At 37.9% G+C, this 18,622-nt stretch overlaps 1 protein-coding gene across 1 annotated transcript in view; it reads right to left on the bottom strand.

Annotated features, from left to right (window-relative positions):
* Positions 1–560: 560 nt before the first annotated feature.
* Positions 561–18,622, bottom strand: part of RASGRP1 (RAS guanyl releasing protein 1) — a 44,651-nt gene continuing 26,589 nt past the window's right edge. The window contains exons 7-17 of the mRNA XM_074148468.1: positions 17,162–17,335; positions 16,304–16,420; positions 14,288–14,563; positions 11,930–12,010; positions 11,218–11,322; positions 10,061–10,170; positions 9,295–9,439; positions 8,540–8,576; positions 7,801–7,947; positions 5,225–5,598; positions 561–3,758 (exon numbers count right to left, since the gene is read on the bottom strand). Coding sequence (XP_074004569.1) covers positions 3,624–3,758; positions 5,225–5,598; positions 7,801–7,947; positions 8,540–8,576; positions 9,295–9,439; positions 10,061–10,170; positions 11,218–11,322; positions 11,930–12,010; positions 14,288–14,563; positions 16,304–16,420; positions 17,162–17,335 — 1,701 coding nt within the window. The 3' untranslated portion in view covers positions 561–3,623. The remainder of the gene's footprint in view (positions 3,759–5,224; positions 5,599–7,800; positions 7,948–8,539; positions 8,577–9,294; positions 9,440–10,060; positions 10,171–11,217; positions 11,323–11,929; positions 12,011–14,287; positions 14,564–16,303; positions 16,421–17,161; positions 17,336–18,622) is intronic.

Here is an 18,622-nt window from a genome sequence, read left to right as displayed (position 1 = left end):
GGATTTGCCCACATAACCAGGCATTGTGTTTTCAGCGGTGAGTCTGCTCTCCTTGTCTTCTTCCCTCCCCTCCCTCAGATGATTGAAGGTAAGTGAAGGAATGTTCATTACCCCATACGAAAACATATTTGAGATACAGTATTTTGAGGTTTATTACGAGATAAAGGATAGCAAGTCTTTCTGGTGCTACAGTGGTGCCTGTGTAATAGCCAGCATTTGCAGACACTACAGAAGCCTTGTGTGAATTTAGCTATCATGCTGTGAAATCTTTTCAGAATTAGTGTTCTTAACAAAAGCCAGAGATTGTGCTAATGAAGGATTGTGCTTTGTAATACTTGAAGTAGCGAAACAGTGTCTGTACTGTGTCAACCAGTAAAATACCGGAAGAATAATCTGCAAATACTGAGCTTATTAGGTTTTCTCAGGCACCGTTCCAAGGCTCACAGACGAGGGACTCTGGTACTAGGTTAATCCAGCAGAAGTGTCGCAGGTGACAGAGTCAAGGAAGATGAATACAGCTTGTTTAGATTTCTTTGAGATACAAACTCAGAGGCATAAAGGGCAATTTTTAACATCTTTTTCTATTATAAATATTAAACAAAAAAAAAATCTTACAATTTATATAAAATCTTTACAATCTGTACACTTCTCTTTCAATCTTCACAAACAGCATTAAACCAAAAATTTTTCAAGTTGCCATAGAGATCAGTTACAACAAAATAACAGATTGCTGCCATAACAAAAAGCTATTTCCAGAAACATATATAAGCCACTTTAAAGGCAGTTGTGTTTAATCTGAATATGAACAGTAGCCCTGCCTTGTTAATTGTTATGTTACTTTTATCTTTAAACGATCAGAATTGACACTATAAAAATAAACAGTAGTTGGGATGGGGGGGCGCTTTTTTTTCCTTCCTTCCTGTATGTACATGAAACGCAGCTGAGCCTGGAGAAGGACCAAAGGTGAGTGCTTTTCATTTAAATTAGCCATGACAAGATAAATTTCAATATCAGTGTTTGCTAACATGACTTTTAAACCGCACTTAGTACTTGTATCTTTTTTTTTCCCCCCCTGGCATAAAGCAGCTTGAAGATTAATACAGCTGTGAGTGATTTTTGTTCAGTAGCTTGGTCAGTTTCAGCAGTGTCCCGGGAGGGTCAGTCTCTGCTATTAGTCTTTCATGCAGCAAAAAAGGACATAAGAAGGGAACTACTACCACAACGAACAAAGCAACCAACCTACCCCCAACTGTAAGGGGCTTTGGGCAAACAGAGAACCTGAAGGTACTTGGAAAGCTCTGAAATTCTCCAGGTATCAACGGACAACTTTGAAGGAGGAAGTTTTCAGCAAACACGAAGCACCACACACTTGTTCTGTAAGATGTTCCTGCAAACAGATCCCTTTTAAATCATCCTGATTGTTTGTAGGAACAAGGAGACAACACAAACATTAAGTTAGCATTTAAGACTGTACAAATCTATGGTCATCACTCCATTTTGAGTACTAAGTACTCAAACTTAGTACTCAATAACCTAGTAACGCAGTAGCCTTTGGGTCAGCTGCTGACATTAGGGAATTTTTCTTTTTCAAGAGTTTGTTCATGATCTCCACACCCCAGAGTAGACAAAGTGTATATATACACACAAACTATTAGAATCCAGAGTTTAGACCACAAGCGAGCAGAGTTATCTTTGCTGCGCAACAAAATTTATCAGTCTTAGCTGCTCTTTGGGGGTATTTTTGAAATATGTGAAAATATATTCAACATTTATCTTGTTTATTTTAGTTGCTGCAGAAGCAGACTTTTATTTGCTAAATGCCTTGCTCTGCTTCCCTGAATAGAGGACAAAATCAAGCAGCTCACAGAAAATGCGCAAAGCAAGTTTGCAGACATGGCCTGATCAAAGTGCAATTCCATGTTAATTGTTAATAATTCAGGTTTAGTGTATGAGGAAAAAGCTGCACAATCTGCACAGCTGCTGGGTTTTGTCATATGCATTTCAGTTCTTTACATACCATATGTATTTACAGTAAGGTAGCACAAAATCTGCTAAATCTATTTCCCTCCATTTTTTTTTTACTTAGACACAGAGATGCAAGCACAATCCAAGTTCAAAACAAGAATTTAGAATCACTAAATTGGCAAAGTTTCAAATTGACTTTTTTTAATAAATAAAGCATTCATATACTTGACAATGACTGTAAATTGTGGATGGAACATACATTTGTACCACTTTTAACACAAAGCACAGATGCTATTGTAACAGGTTGACTAAATTTCAGTCCATAAGGTACTTCATAAACTAACTTAGAAGTTTTGAGGAGCACTAAGTGGACTTTGTAAATAAATGTATCAAAGTCATACGTTTCGGATGTTTAAATGTGTGATGGCAAATCCCTGTTTGATAAATGCAAGCAATTTTTATACAACTGTAAGTGTACGGATTTGCTTGGAGTGCAAAGGCAATTTTAAAATTGGCTATTTTTAGTAAGTTTATCAGTAACTTGAAAGACTGTTTTGTTGCCTCTTACCAATATGTACACTTTGTAGCTTTAAGAAAACTGAGTTACCTCCCTAGCACCTTTTACTATACAAAATTTACACACATAAGAGCACACTTATCTTGCCTCTTTACCTAAAGTGCATGTGAAATGTAGGAGAGAGAAAATGGAGAAACCTTGTTACACCCAGAAGACGTTATGAGCTCTGGAATACAGGAACTGTTGCACTGGGATTACTGTACAGTTTCCCTCAGAATATGGCCCTCAAGGTCCTACTTGACAATGGTGTCCACTTTGACATGAGAGAAGAAGAATCAGCCTTGTCCCGTATCTACTGGATGTGGACAGCCAGCTGTCCTTTAAGCCAAACAAGTAGGGCTGAGTGTTCCAAGCCGTAGCGTGGAACACAAGAATGGGATCGGTATTCAACGGAAACTCTCTAGTCTCATCTGTTTTACCTTAACAAAGGTAAGCATTTGAGCAGTGGGACTTCTAAAACTCTGCAAGAAGGTTAAAAAAACTGTCAGTTTATCTTACCAAAGTCTAAGAATCAAATATCATTAGCTTAGCTACTTAATATTCTTACTAAATTTTGGAAATAAAGATGACAGTTCACCTCATGATTTCAATTGGTTTCAGCCACAGAGAGAAGGAACTGTTTCTCATAATAGAGTATTTCTACAGTTTTACTTAAATAGCTTTATCAAACATTTGTTTCTACAAACCTGAATTTGGGCCAAATCTGAGGTGACGCAGTCTTATGAACAGCCACTTTGTCAGAACACATGTAGAATAAGGTGTGCTGTTGGCAGCCAAGTCACTGGGGAATCCACGTGGTCTTCATCATGAACAGAAACTTCAGCAACAGTGTCACTCCTTTTGAAAGCAAACCCAGAAGATACTAAATTCATTGCACAGATAATGCTAAATTACCTTAAAAAGTCAAAGGAATGGATTTCTACATTTGGGAGTGCATGTTTAATATGGAAATGTGTTGAGTAAAGAGACTATTTCTGTTTAACATCCTTCAGGCTCTCTTTCCAGTTCAGTTGGTGAAGCAGCTTTATCACAACCCCTCCTTCAGTCTTACATTCTTGCACAGGAGCCTTCCTCTCGTCTGCTAGGAGCAGTCGCTGTGGTGGAGGTTGTCGACTACGTGGTTTCTTGTCTGGATTGTGAGAGATTCAATTGTCTTGTGTGCCTGTTCCAGTTGGATCTTTAAACCTTCATTGTCTGCCTTTAGAATATTTCTTTCCTAAACAAAGAAACAAAAAATAATTAGAGAACGGTATTTTATTTTGAATTTGTTTCCGGACTGCTGTCTGGTTGTATGTTTACGTTGACTGGCATAAAAGTAAGTTGGTGCAGCTCTTATCAACGCAACAGAAGCAGTAACTTATTTGAATGTTTCCATAGTCACTGGTGTATCCTTTGTCTAGACCCTTAAAACTTCCCAGCAGCTGGTATCTGAGAGTCATGTTCACAACCTGCACTTATCCACCCTCCACTGCTCCTCTGACAACAGTAACGTAGGGGAAACAAGAACACAGCTCACACTTTACTGCTCTACTATTGCGGAAATTAATGTACAGTAATCTAAGAAATTAATTTATAACATCAGCTGCTGTTCAGTAATTGAGGTCAGGATCTGCTGAGGGAGCAAGGACAAGCAGAAATTGTGGGACTCACACGAACGGGACGTTTTAAAGAACCAGTTCTTACAAGTACATCCACACCTCATGTCCTTGACTACATTGAATGTACTGTTGACTGAAAGAGAAGTGATCTGTACCAGAAGATTCTTCATAATTGCCTTCATCTCTGTCTTAATAAAATAATCATAAAAGATGAGCTCACTTTATAAACAGCAAAGGATACTTTGGAAGTTACACTGATCGTTCAAAGATCAGGCTGTGCTCCTGTTGTTGGGACTGTTTCCATGTTGGTCCATTGCAGAATAGTGATAACAATCAGTAAAGTATAAAAATAGGTTGGCCTTTGGCCTTTGTTCCTCATAATCCTATCTAGATCCATCCATCAGTTGCATTGTTGATATTGTGAGAGTTTCTGTAATTTGTCTGGAAAGGTGGTGTTTCTACAAACATGAATTTGGGCCAAATCTGAGGTGACGCAGTCTTACAAACAGCTACTTGGTCAGAATACTTGTAGCAGAAGGTGAGCCACAACTGGGCTGGTGCAGGTGAAATCTAGCAAGAGGTATCATGTCTGTTCATGCAGCAAAATTTCTTGGTGACTTAGAGTTACCAAAAAAGGAAAGGATTCACTGTCAGTTGAACAAAAGCAGAGCTCCTCACCCTCCCTGCCCTGTATGTTCTGGCACTTCAGGGAGCAGAGGCCACCAAAAGCAGGAAGAAATCAGGACTGTGTTACTAGGTTTATGGAGCATCATCCTGTCCTCAGCGATTGGATTAGTTCACCTTCTTGCCTGTCGCTTTTAAGACTGACAGGGATCAGTGCAAATCCCAAGATTTTCAAAATTTATTCCCTAAGCCCTGTACTAGTACTAAAATTTATGCTGGAAGTGAAGCATTGCTGGAGATAAAGTGGCTAATTATGTATGATGCCGCTCGTGGATTGTTCTAGCAATTAATTACACTGGAGTAATAAAGTGACATCTTCCCACCCAGCCACTCCCCCACACCCTCCCACCACTTTACGCTACTCTTGTGTAAAACAGAATTTGTTTCATCGTGTATGTACCTGCTCAAGCTCCTGGTACGAGGGTTTACAGCTGTGACGCTCCTCCTTCATTTTCTGGCTGGAGTCCTTGTTTTCCCATTTAACGTATGCCTTTTTGCGCCCTAGAATTGGGCTTGGACATGGGGATGGTGGAGCTGCCTGGAGATAAGGATTTTCTGGCATCCTATGTTCTTTCTTCTCTGTCCGCCTACGAGATACATCGCCGGCCAGGAGTATGGAATCAGTCTGTATACCTTTATGAACCACAGCTGGTTTCAGTCTCACTGAGATTTTCTGAGCTGAGGAACCCATGAGCATAATGGTCCGGTCCTTGCTGTCTTCATTGTGCTCCACTACTTCTCCATTAGGAAATGTGAAGGGCCCTTCTTCTTGTCCTGTAGGATATATGTGGTAAATTGAGTCAAGATCCTATCCCAGGAAAGGAGAAACAGGAGGCACAGTAACTAAACACGATTTTCATAAATAAAACAACATTTAGTCTTTATTAGTCTTTATTGATTTTACATTCATTGCTCTCCAAAATAGGTGTCACTGGAAGTTTCTCAGTGTTGTGTCTCTTGGAACATCTCTTTGCCCTGTCTCAGTATCATAAATATGGACCAGGAGGAGAAAAGCAGGTGTACCATCAAGGTCAGCTAGAGGAAAACCTCTAGATGGCTCAGAGGTTTTATATAGAACATTGACCTCAGTGATTGGGCTGGAAGATTAAACCTGGGTGTTAGTTCAATCTTATGACAACTTGTAGCTGTAAGATACAACTTATACACTTTATGAAGGTGAAATAGTAACTTTTTAAATTTTATACTGCTTTTGTACAGGTCATCCTAAAATACTTCTACTTTTCCAGTTAAAAACAGAAGGGGGGGGAACCCACAATGTTAGAAACAGTGGGCAAAAGATGTGATTAGAGGATTTTAAAAAGACCTGTTTCAGATAAAGTAATTTCTATTGTTGGGAAGAAAACAAAATGAGACTCATTTTGTTCAAACACGAGGGGAAAGAACAAAGTCAGTCCAGTAGCTGCTGCAGGTTCTGGAGAATTAAATGAAAATATGGATGAACAGATGAGGCTTATACCTTCAACCTAGACCTGAATTCTCATTCTTCAACGTGATGTAGCGTTGGGAGGCACCACATTCTGGTGCACTGGGTGATGATGGGGCAACACGCTACAGTTCCATCTCTCAGTAACCGTGACATCCCATGAAGTGGTTGTTATCCATGCTGCAGCCATTGCAGGTGCAATCATAGAGATGCACATGGTCAGTTATCAAGAGAAATTGGGTGCTAATAGGAAGCCTAAGATGGAATCTCCCTTATGAAGAAAGGCTGAGAGAGCTGGGACTCTTTAGCCTGGAGAAGAGAAGGCTGAGGGGAGACCTTATCAATGCTTATAAGTATCTGAAGGGTGGGTTGAAGGAGGAGGGAGCCAGACTCTTTTCAGTGGTTGCCAGAGAGAGGACGAGGGGCAACGGGCACAAGCTGGAACATAGGAGGTTCCACTCAAATATGAGAAGAAACTTCTTTACAGTGAGGGTGACAGAGCCCTGGAACAGGCTGCCCAGGGAGGTTGTGGAGTCCCCTTCTCTGGAGATTTTCAAGACCCGCCTGGATGCAGTCCTGAGTAACATGCTCTGACATGCTCTGGGCAATCCTGCTTTGGCAGGGGAGTTGGACTAGATGATCTTTATGGTCCCTTCCAACTCTAAAAATTCAGTGAAATTCAGTGAATCCAGCAGTATGAATCTTAAATACAACGTAAAAGACTGATATCAAAGTAGCAAGAAGCAGATTTGAAGAACATTAGATGCAGGCAAAGAGCAGGACAGAAATTCAAAGAAAGTGAGTATGGAGAGAGTTGGAAAATCAAAAGAAAACCAAAACAAAAGCAGCCCGAGGTCTCATTCAAGGACAACGCTTCTTCCTTTGGAGCCCTACGTGGTAATACACAATATGAAAGGCTTATACAGCTTGTTTGATACCAGGAAAAAAGAACAGACGAGTGTAGATTTTTAATTTCTGATTAAATGAACGACGGAGTGATCTAGAGGAGTATTAGATTCAGCTACTGAAATGGAAAAAATAAACACAATCAGCTCTTGGTTTTCCCAGCACACAGATATGGAAGTAAACTGACTTTATAAACTCCACACTGAAATCTGAGAATTGCAGTTGCTTAATGTGACAACAGTGGCAAAAACCGGAGTGTGCCAAGACCTGCATGTCACAAGGCGAGAGAGTTAAGGGAACCTGTCAGCTCTTCAGTTCATGGCACCTAGTTCTCATGAGAGTCTGGCAGAAGATTTATTCCATTTTTGTGGAATCTGAGCACCACACATTGTGTAGTGTGACAAGAGCTCTCCCGCAAAGGGAGTCCTTACTTATTCAGACTAGCACTGGAATGGTGTTACTTGGTACAGGCTCCCTTACGCCTGGCTCTAGTTTATACGTTGATAAAACACTGCAGTTAACTAACAAAACCTAAAACGATGCTGAACAACTCAGCTTTAAAAGAAAAAGGAGCAAAGGAAAGATTATCTAGATCTTTTGATCTTTTTAACGGGATCTTTTCTCACCATGGAATTGCTCTTTGACTCCTACTGGGCAGAGGCTTGAAGGAAGAGCAGATGTTGGGCTGCTGTCTGCAACTGAAGTTTTGGGTCTTCTCTTGCACTCTATCACAACCAGGTCTTTGCATTGCTTGTGACAGTTCATTCCGCAGTCTGTAAACAAAACAAAGTTTACAGGATTCAGTGGCTCTGTTGTAGCATATAAGATCAGCTCACACTGTGTTGCCTCCCCAGGAAGCAAGAAAGCTTCTTTGGTGTTCTCTACATGTATTACCCGTAATAACACACATCTGGTAAACAGACCAATGACATCCCTTTGCTATACACACCTAAAACTCCTTTTCATTGTGAAAATACAAAATAGCAACATTCAGCAACAGTGTTTTGACTGTAAGAGCAGACACCTGTATGAGGAAGAAAACTCTGCAAAATACACGTTGTGAATGTGCTGCACAGTTTTCACAGAGCATTGGTGTTTTTGCCCATTGGAATAGAAGGGTCTTTTCCCAAACCCTCTGAATTCAGTGATGTTTTGCAAAGGGTTAGAGCTATCAGTTAGAAGTTCCTTCCTCTTGACATTTCTTCTGGACCATCTGTCTGTCTTATTCTTGAATCAGTCTTCTCCTCCCCGAGAGGTCAGATTAAATAGGTCCATAGGCATAGCAATGGATCTCAGGATGATAAGGTTTTTTTGTCATTCACCATCAATTATAGATTAAAATTAACAAAGTATAAAGTACCTCACCTTTGCATCTGTATCCTTGTTTAATGACTCCCCATAGCTGAAATTCAAACAAAGACTATGTATTAACATATTTCTCTGCACATTTGAAACCTCCAGATATAAAAATCCACTAAAAACTCCACTCATTTCTAAGATCTGAGCTCCTGCAGAATATCTTGGTTTTCTACCCTTTTAAAGGTAAGGTCAAAATATGAACTATTTACCCCTCTAGCGTAAGGTAAACAGAGTATTTTATGTGCATTCCTCAATCACAAAGAAAATACCTCGAGCTAGTCTCTAACGAATACATCGGCAGATCTGACAGTCCCCAGAGGAGTTGTAGAGCTGGAGTAGATGGAGAATTCTCTCTCAGCACCCTTGTTTGACCCTAGCTAAACTGGGAATTGGTAGAACAGTTAGTTTTACTAAATCTTTCTGTGCCATAGGCAGGGGGCATGTCATTTCTATACCAGGACACGAGTTCTAACAGCCCTATGAAGTGGTAGGCCCTGGATCTGGAAGTCTTGCCTGAGTCTGTTTGGTGATACAACCAAACGCCACAAGGTAGAGCCATGTTTAAACAGATAATAGTACTGCCAAGAGGGTGTAAAGGGTACCTTAAATAGCTAGCTACACAGGCAGAAGCCTGGTGTTCTATATAGCTTCACTGGTGTTTTATATAGATCCATTTCTGTATATGACACGTGGTGATTATGACATTAAAAAAGGCATTATTCTAAACAATGTTAACATAATTTACTAAAAAGTAAACTTACAAATCCAGCACAGTTGTCGCAGAAAGTAGGCCTTAAGTAAGTGGTCTCTTGGAAGTTGTGAGCAAAGCCAAGTCCTAGTTTGGAGTAGATTGAGCTAGCCCTCATAAAATAAGCTGTTATTTCATCCCTGCTAATCAGACCTTCCCTGAAAATAAACAAGAAAAGCTGTTTGTGAGACATAGTTTTTTTAAAAGCATAAGGAGAATTAAACATATCTTTCTTCACAATTTATATGGCAATAGTTCCATGGGCTAAAAAACTACAGTGATCTCAGTAATCTTGTCAACTGCTCCCAAAGTCTACAGAAGCTTATCTACGCACTTAAAATGCAGCCTGTAAGGTTGAATGGAATATCTGCATATGTGATGCAGCTGCAAAACTACTTCATAGAAAACCTCTGAACAATCATTATTGTATTTTTCTATGCATTAATATGTTAAGAAAAATATTCTTAATTTGACCAAAATACACATTTGCAAATTCTCTATTTTAATCTTAGAAAAGTTCTTTAGTAGTATATACTGAATATAATTCAAAAAAATATTTCTATTATCTCTTCTTTCTCCTACATCAGCCTGGCTACCGCTGCTGTAAGCTTATGAAGTTGTCATTCACAACACATTTAGAAGATGCTTTTGTCAGTTATGTTTTGACTTCTATTTGTGGGTCAAGAGAGTGATTCTACCACCCTAATGATACAAAGAAAATTTACAAACAAAAACCCCAAACCCCCTCCCAAAACAGTGAAGCAGAAATAGGTACTCACCAGTCCTTAGCCATTACACAAAATGAGAATGGAAAACTGGCAGCTATCTTTTCAAATTCTTCCTGGGAAATGTATCCATCCTGATCATGGTCATAATTTTTGAAGACAGACTGTGTAAGAAAATAGTTTAAGTAGAATAGTTTATAATGTGGATGGGTGGGCTGAATTACCACTTTAGAAAGTCTCCACAATATTTATGGATTTCCTCTCCCACTTTCTCCCAATATCTATTAAACAGTGCAACAGTCTAACTCTTCTTTTTGCTTGAGACTCAAGAAGCATTGGGATTTTTTGATTTGTAGCAAAATGTAGATAAGTCAACAATAGGCTGGCCTAAATGCTTGACTACACAATGACAGCTCTTCTTCAGTTTTACTTTAAGATCATTATGTCCAGGCCTACATATATAACTTGTACTAATGCTCTCAATTAGTGCTCTCGATGATGTCTGTAGCTAAATCAGTATAACTGCCTAGCTTATTTCACCAGGTGAATGTTCTGTGAAAAGTAGTAATATGACAGAATTGCCATGTAGACACTTATTTCCAGTTGTGGGATGACATTACTGTTTGTCTCTGGCCCTAAGGCAAGTAGCACTCCTAGGCCAAATTTAAAAATATATTCCAAAAGAGCTTGTATCAAAGGACACCTAGCAATATTAGAAGTGTTTAGAAGGAAAAGAGATGAAGCAGAGATGCAAAGGCAAACTCTTTACCCCTCTCTCTCTCTCCATCAGCTTTGGAATCAATCACCTGAGCTTACTTGATGGTTTCCAGTAAAGCGGGTGGCCCAAAAGAGGGAGAAAAAGCAATGGCTGCCAGTAACAAAGCTGTTGAGAGGCCCACTTTCAGACTCCACCAGTAACATGATGTTGGAGCCCCTGGTAGAAATGGACTCCCTGGAAGAATGGAATTATACAAACCAGCATTCACACTCCCCACTGGCTCCTTAGCCATTCAAGGAATGTCCTTCCATACATCACGGGCCACTGCTGCTATTTACAGCTGGGCAGAAATATCTCTTTGTGAGGACAGAAGTGCTTACAAACTCAGCACAGCTTTGAATGTGTCCGCTGTTTTTTCTTTCTTTGTACCTTCTAACACCTAGAGATTAAGGCTACAACTGATACGTAAACTAAAGGGGTCAACCATACTTACATCTACCATCCTCTGAACGTGTTTGCTGACGGTTTTTGGATCAGGTTTTGGGGCTACTCCCGAGGCCCAGTCTACAACTACTGGTGGTCTGGAAGGTGTCAAAGGCTAGAATAAATTGAATGGAACTCCATTAGTAGCACATGGAAAGACTTTCAGTATCACATTTCTTTCATTTGTGACAATGGACTATGTGATGCAGAAATGGCCTGACGGACCCAACATCATACTTTTTATAATTACATGGTACTGCAGAAGAAGCTCTTCCCTGAACTGTCCAAAACAGTGGTTGTTCCTTAAATTGTCAGTTCGCTGACAGCCCTGTAAATTCACCACCTTTTCCATATTCATAAAACAGGAACAAACATACAATATAACACTCATGGGTTTCATCATTTGAATCATGTAAGAATTCTTCATTTGAAAGAATAGGTATCAATTGCCAGGACAGAGCCTGATATCCTGCCTCTACACAAGTAACTTAATTTGTGTTTGTGTCCATATTATAAAACCTGATATGGCATCAATTCTCCCATATATTCTAGTTTAGATTTCATCATCAACCAAACAATTTATGCTTTAACAGATTTTGCTCAATCTATAAAGCTAAAATGCTTCCAGTTTAGCATAAAATAAAATTCAATGAATTCAAGGGATAAAAGTTACATTACTCATAAAAAAAATCTTTTTGTTAAGAATCTGGAAAGGCCCTTACAGCAGCTCGGTGACTTCGTGGCTCTCGTGCATAGGAAAGCTCATAAATTTCATCTTCTGTGTAGTAAAGATCAAGAGACAGCTGAAAACAAAGACAACATTAGTTTAATCCCAAAACAGTAACTATTACTTGGTAAACTTGTTCCTAGCATGCATTAGTATTTTTTGGTGCATTAATTTTTAATTTAGGTTGCACCTAGAAAAAATGCACTTGACCTGCACAGGTGTTCACAGTGACTTGAAATGGGTACACTTCTAAATTCCAGACTGTTATTGCCATTATCTGGAAATCTGTAACGTTACACAGCTACAGTCATTAGCACAGCAAGTGACTGTGGGTATAATTAGCAGTCAGTTAATAAGTAAATAAGAAAAAACTATTACTTCCATAATATTCAAGTGGACTATCATGCAAGTGCAAAAGCACCATTCCGATGAAACTGTCCATCAACTCAAATTCTCAGTAAACTCTTGGTTAAACATGTCCTGTTTATCCAATCCAACTGTGACCATGCTGAACTAAGTATATGATAAGGATAAAAGATGGACTTGCATATATTTATTAGGAGCCTTTAGCTGTGAACAGCAGTTATGTAAAGTGAGAAACATTACACCTGGGTAAATAAAGGAATTTGAAAAAATTATCAAATTTATACCTTTGCTTTGGCATGTGTCCTGGAAAATAGTATAGAAATATTTTATCGCCTGGAAACAAATTTCAAGCTGAGATTGAAGACTGGTAACACGACACTTTTTGAATATTTACATGAAAATATTCACACTAGATATGTGATTGAATAGAAAAGCCAGACATAAATGTGTTACAATCTATGTCAAGCCTCAATCTATGTGAAGTCCAAAGAAAAGATGAACTGTTACAGAGAGTCAAGATTGGGCAGTCATATGTATATAAACTAAGGAACCAGAAAATGCTATTTTATCCAATGAATAACCTTACTTAAATTGCAGATTTGCAATAACTTTCTTGTGAACAACTGCAAGAAATGCAAGAAATACTGCTGTAATCATAATAGTGAGTAATTTTAGATTCTAGCTTAAAGTAGTTTCTGACAAAAAACAAAAGTCAAAATGTTATGATACTTCTATGAATTATTGACTTATGTATATAATTACTAATACCTCTCCAAACTTATTTGCCTGCTAATGGGAAACTATATGACTAAAGGAGACAGAAGGAGGAGAAAGACTGTTGGAAAAAATCAGAGAGCAAAGAGGAAAATTATGCACCCTGGAATATTAGCAGATTAGAAGCCCATGCTTTGAAATGAAGTATTTTTTTAATTTATGTTCTGTCATATATAGCTGCATGAAATTGTGGCTGAAGTTCTACATATTTTTAATAGATATTTTTATAAAACATTATTTAAAAATAAGGGGGGGACACAACTTAAAATAATTTGAGACAAAACATTTTTAAACATTTAGCAGGAAGAAAAATTCACCACTTTATGTAGCTTTATTTCAGACCTTGGGCATATGTGCTTAAATTTCACACACGAGTGCTCCCAGAGAGAACAAATAACCTCAATCACATAATCACTTTAATCTATTAGCTTTTTGCTGAAACAGGGCTTGTAACCAGGAAGTGGAAGCAGCCTGTCTAGTTTATCCAAGCTGAGGTATTTGTTAAGGCCAAACAAAAATGAGAAACAAGAAAGGTAGATTTACTATTTCAATAAAAGGTACTATTTTAACTTACTAGGAGAAGCTAAAACTATTGTTGTGACATACATCCTAGATACTAGCAATTTTGTTAGTAACATGGCACTGACTAGATACGACTGGAAGAGTAACACAGCAACTATATTTGACTAACATTTATGTCAGACATTTTTTTTTAGTACCAGAAGAAACTTGGCTAGAAGTGTGCTATGTTTAACCTCACACATCTTGAGGGACTGAACTTTTATGTGAAACTTTGTGTATTTAACACAAGGAAGCTTTGCATGCAATCTTCTGCCTCCAAGGTGCATTTAAGGAAGCTTTCTACCTTTCTCCCCACTTAGGCTTAATCAGCAGAGAATTCAGAGCACTTCCTTAATGAAAGTACAGACAGGATGCATACTACTATAGCAAAGCAGAAATAAACATTTCCTTCCCTTACAGAAATAACTGGAAGCATACTGTTCAACTGGCATCTCAGCTGGCACCCTTGCTACCAAATACATCAGTATCAGTAACTTTTTCTCTGCTTCTATTATTGTACATTTCCTTAAGGAAAAAAAATAATCTTACAATATTATGTATTTACAATTAATGGAATTCGCTACTTAGTTGTTTGGGAGGTATACGAAAATATTTTTTAAATGGAGGTATTTATCTCATCTAACAGACTTACTGTAAGCAAATGAACAAGGTCCATATTAGCCTCCAGGGGAAGCGGAATTTCCTGGAGTTGTATCAGCTCATTTATGTGGTTATACAGAGAGTATAGTTTGTATATGTTAATTTTTTTGTCCTCTAAGTAGTCTGGCATGCCCTCATAAAGTGATATCAAGTCTTTCAGGTGGACCCCAAGGATTGGAATCTTAAAGTTACTGCACTCATTATAGGCACGTCGGTAACTATCATAATTTCTGTATGATGAAAGCAGTTCAGTCATTTCATTAAACACCTAAAAATAAAAAGAAAACAAAAAATCAAAATTGGTTATTGTTTTTGTTCTGATCATACAGCACAAGAATTTCCCATGTTATTGTTAAAGTGTTTACCCACAATTACTCTTGAAACATTTTAAAACTTTAGGCTTCAAATGAATTCTAGGTATTCACCTCACCTAATTTAACTATAATATGTAATTATAGATAGTTAATCTATAGCCTAATCTGTAATGCTGGTCTTCCTAGATTCCCTATTTAGTCAATGAAAAGAAACAGGATCCCCTCAAATCAAGGGGATGCATATGTAGTTAATGCATAAGCATGGCACAAGCTCTCTGACCTTCAGAAAATCACCTATCTTCACCTTAAAATGTGGAATGCACTTTTCTGGCTTCAGGTCACCAGCTGGAATTGGAAAGTCCTGGCAGAGAAACCCTACACTGTACTACAGTCCCACCACAGCGTGACCAGAACTCCCACTGCAGTTCAAGGTGGCACATGTCTGCTTTTAAGAAAACTTTTTTCCCATGGAAATGAAGAAGAAACTTGTAGAGGCCAAAGGAATCATAAGTCTAACTGTATAAGTATTTCCCTTGTTTAAAGCTATACAGGAACAAAAGCTGACTCTTAACATTATAAAATCAATGGGCTAATATACAGAAACTTCTGCAAGAAAATAACTGCTTGATCTTTAACCTTCACAAACTTTTGTTATAGTTAAATGCTGAAGTGTGTTCTCAAGTCACTAATTACCAGCCTTTATTTATCTGCTTTCTTTTAGCACTTGTATACAATTTCTTGATGCAAAAAGTTATTCAAATGAAGGGCATATATGCAGTCCTCTCCTCATAATGACAACATTCGTAAAACAACATGGTTCTAAAATAAGCTTGCTAACTGGTTTTATAGATCCTGAGAGCTGCAACCGTTATCGGTGGGAGGTCATACTTCTGGTCTGTCCTCCAGGTATGCACTGTTCATTCAAGCTGATCACACCGTGATCAAACAGGTTCATTAGATAACTACATGAAACCTTTCAGGCACCAAACAATATAAAATAATAAAGCATATTAGTCTCTAAAGAAGCCATTTCATTGCTAAAAAATATTCTTTCCTTCACAGTTTTAGTAGTCGGAATGTCAGCAAAAAATACATCCATCTGTATATCACAAGCATTTAATTGGAAATGACAACTGATTCCTAACATTCCACCATATTATAATGTGTGTGGGTATTAGGGTTAAGTTTGCTCAAATGTGAACTAGATAAAAATCTGTCTTAGGGAAAGATCAGACAAACAAAATCAGTCCTTTCAGTTTTAAACCCAAAGTGCAGAGCTCTGTGCTAGCATTTCATAGAGGCTGGATGGTCAATGTTGCTATGGATGACTAGTTTTTTTCTCAAATGTTCTAAGATCAGTTCTCTGCTTTTGTGTTTGAATGCTATTCTCTACTACTGCATATGCATTACTACATGAAAACACAGCTTATCACATCTGAGTATTAAAACAGATACTTTAAAAAAGCTATACAAATCTTGAAGAAAGGTGGGGTTGAAAGTGTAGGAGTAATTGCTGTTATAGAGATGAAATGACAAAGAAAAACCCTCCAAAACCAAAGGAAGTCTTCCTTTTTCTTTTTTTCTTTTTCTGTCTTTCCATCTTATCCAATGAAGTAAAGTTGGGGTTTTTTGTGTGCAATGACAAAAAAGTTAAAGGTTATCTTATTTGTAAAACTTAGAGGAGCAATACCAACCTTAATTACATCATGAGGAACACATGAGCTTGTTTCCTTGAGTCTGGAAATGGAACTGTGACAGAGACCTCCTATCACTGCCATTAACGTATTGAAATTCTGCAGCTGGTGGAGCTTCTGTGTTGACATACAAAAAAAAAAAAAATCAGTATTTATTATTTAAAGGTACTAGTTGCTCAATATGCACATCCAAATTCTACATTTACTCTACTGTCTTCCTCTAAAGTCTTACAAGTTTTGTGCCACTATCCATCTGATTTTATTCATTTTGGTAATGAGTTGTGATTTTACAGGGCGAAACATATACTTATTCTACTGTTATTAAATCAGATATTAATTCCGCAGATACAGTAAGTCTTCAAAGTACTTTCTCAGTATTTCTCCCTCTTCCCACAGTCTACCGCAACTAGGGAACACTACCTTTTATCTTGGTTATGACTGCAGTTGAATTAGTATCCAAAGAATACCAATAGGACAATAGCTCTGCTTCTATCCAATAAGGCGTATGTGGTAGAAATGCTTCTAATTATGGCCAAAGACATGATAGTGGTTCATGCTTTGAAAGGTATGCAGTCACAGCTTGGAATCTCACCAGCTGATTCAAAAACAAGTCTAGATTTTCAGTGAAAACAATTTCTTCAGAATGGATATGAGAAAGTCATGGTGCCACGACACTGTAATACCTGAATACTTGGTATGAAACTACAGCATACACAAATACGCATGCTGTGTGGATGAACCAGGAGACCAGGCCAACACTCCCAGCTGACTTTACAGTAGTAACGTAGGAAGAGCCACTAAAGGGCTGTATCAGAGAAAGACAAAACAAACACCACGCATGTTCAAAATTTAACTGACCTGTGCAACATGGATGAACTTGATGAACACTTCAGCCCGAAGCTGTGGTGTTGGTCTGCTGAGAACCATGAGCTGCACCCACTGAGAGATACCATTGCAAAGAGCAATTGATCTTTCCATTGTTGGATTCTCCTTCACACAACTATTCACAATGTAGTTCTGATAATCTGAGAACTTAAAAAACAAAAAAGTGTCAATGAAAATACATCTACAGTTTCATATACCTCATGAGCTGTGTCTGCTTTTCAAATGAAATATACAAGATATATTTTACACCTTAAATATCCGTAAAACTGAAATCTCTCCTTTGTCAAAGCTTTGTTCAGTTCAAAGCAGGCGGCTTCAACTAATTGAATTAACTGCAAGTATCTTTTCACCGTAATTTGTACCCCATCATTTCCATCATGTATATCTCGGAAGTCTTGGCTCTTATAAACCCTAGGATGAGTAGAATTGGGGCTTTCCTCCCAGCCTCAGTGCCTCCATAGATTCATTGAATCACAGGCAAGGTTAAATTGAATTTGAAGTGTGATAGTTTAAGGAAGTTAAGTGTTCAGTTTATGTAGCTAGTGCACACTTTTGAATTAAGCTACACTAATACAAAAAGCAAGTTCTATAAGATTACTATAAAACTGAGATAAGACCGTTAAGAATGAGGGCTACGGATTCCTTAATATTTTTAATACAGCTTGTGAGATTCTCTTATTTAACCAAAGCGATCTAACATTGTTCAGTAGACACCTGTATGTGACAGATACCTTTTTTAAGCCATTCTTCCCATTAAGATCAACGAGAAGCAATCATTTGTTTTTGTTGATGCAATGTTTATCCATTCTCTTGACATCCATTAACAAGTATACACAAGAATTTGAATAATCAGAAAATGTGACACGGGATTTATACATCCATTCTTTACTATGGCCACCAATACTAACATCTTATCAAAAACATTCATAGCAGTAATAGACACATATCCCTTTCTTAAGGCCACAGGAATATGCCAAATGGCATTGATCCTTAAGGAAAGGTCATAAATTGTGAGGCTGCTGATTGTGTCTTGCTCTCCCTCTCTCATTTTCTCTCCACTTTTTAACTTTTTACATACATTTAATAAGAACTATTAAAACTTTATAAAGCAGATATGACAGCAGACATCTCTAGATTTGTCCTCTTATTAAATTAAAAATGGAACATTAACAGTAATAATGTCTCTGAGATTACATAGTACTTACTTACAACTATTGTTTGAATTTTGAACCCCAGCCAGATCTGGCTGGGTCTTGAAATTTAAGCAACTACTCTATACAGACATATAATTTTTCAATATCTGACTACATAATTATGGACTTCATAGCAGTCTCAGTACAATTATGAATCAGTTTGATTAGTTTATATTTTGTTCTCAGCAGTTTTTATTTTGTTCTCCTACAGAAGAGAAATTTTTTTTAAATGCTGAACAAA

The sequence above is a fragment of the Numenius arquata genome, chromosome 6 (assembly GCF_964106895.1).
Source record: "Numenius arquata chromosome 6, bNumArq3.hap1.1, whole genome shotgun sequence".
Lineage (NCBI taxonomy): Eukaryota > Metazoa > Chordata > Aves > Charadriiformes > Scolopacidae > Numenius > Numenius arquata.
This window is presented reverse-complemented; position numbering and strand designations above follow the sequence as displayed.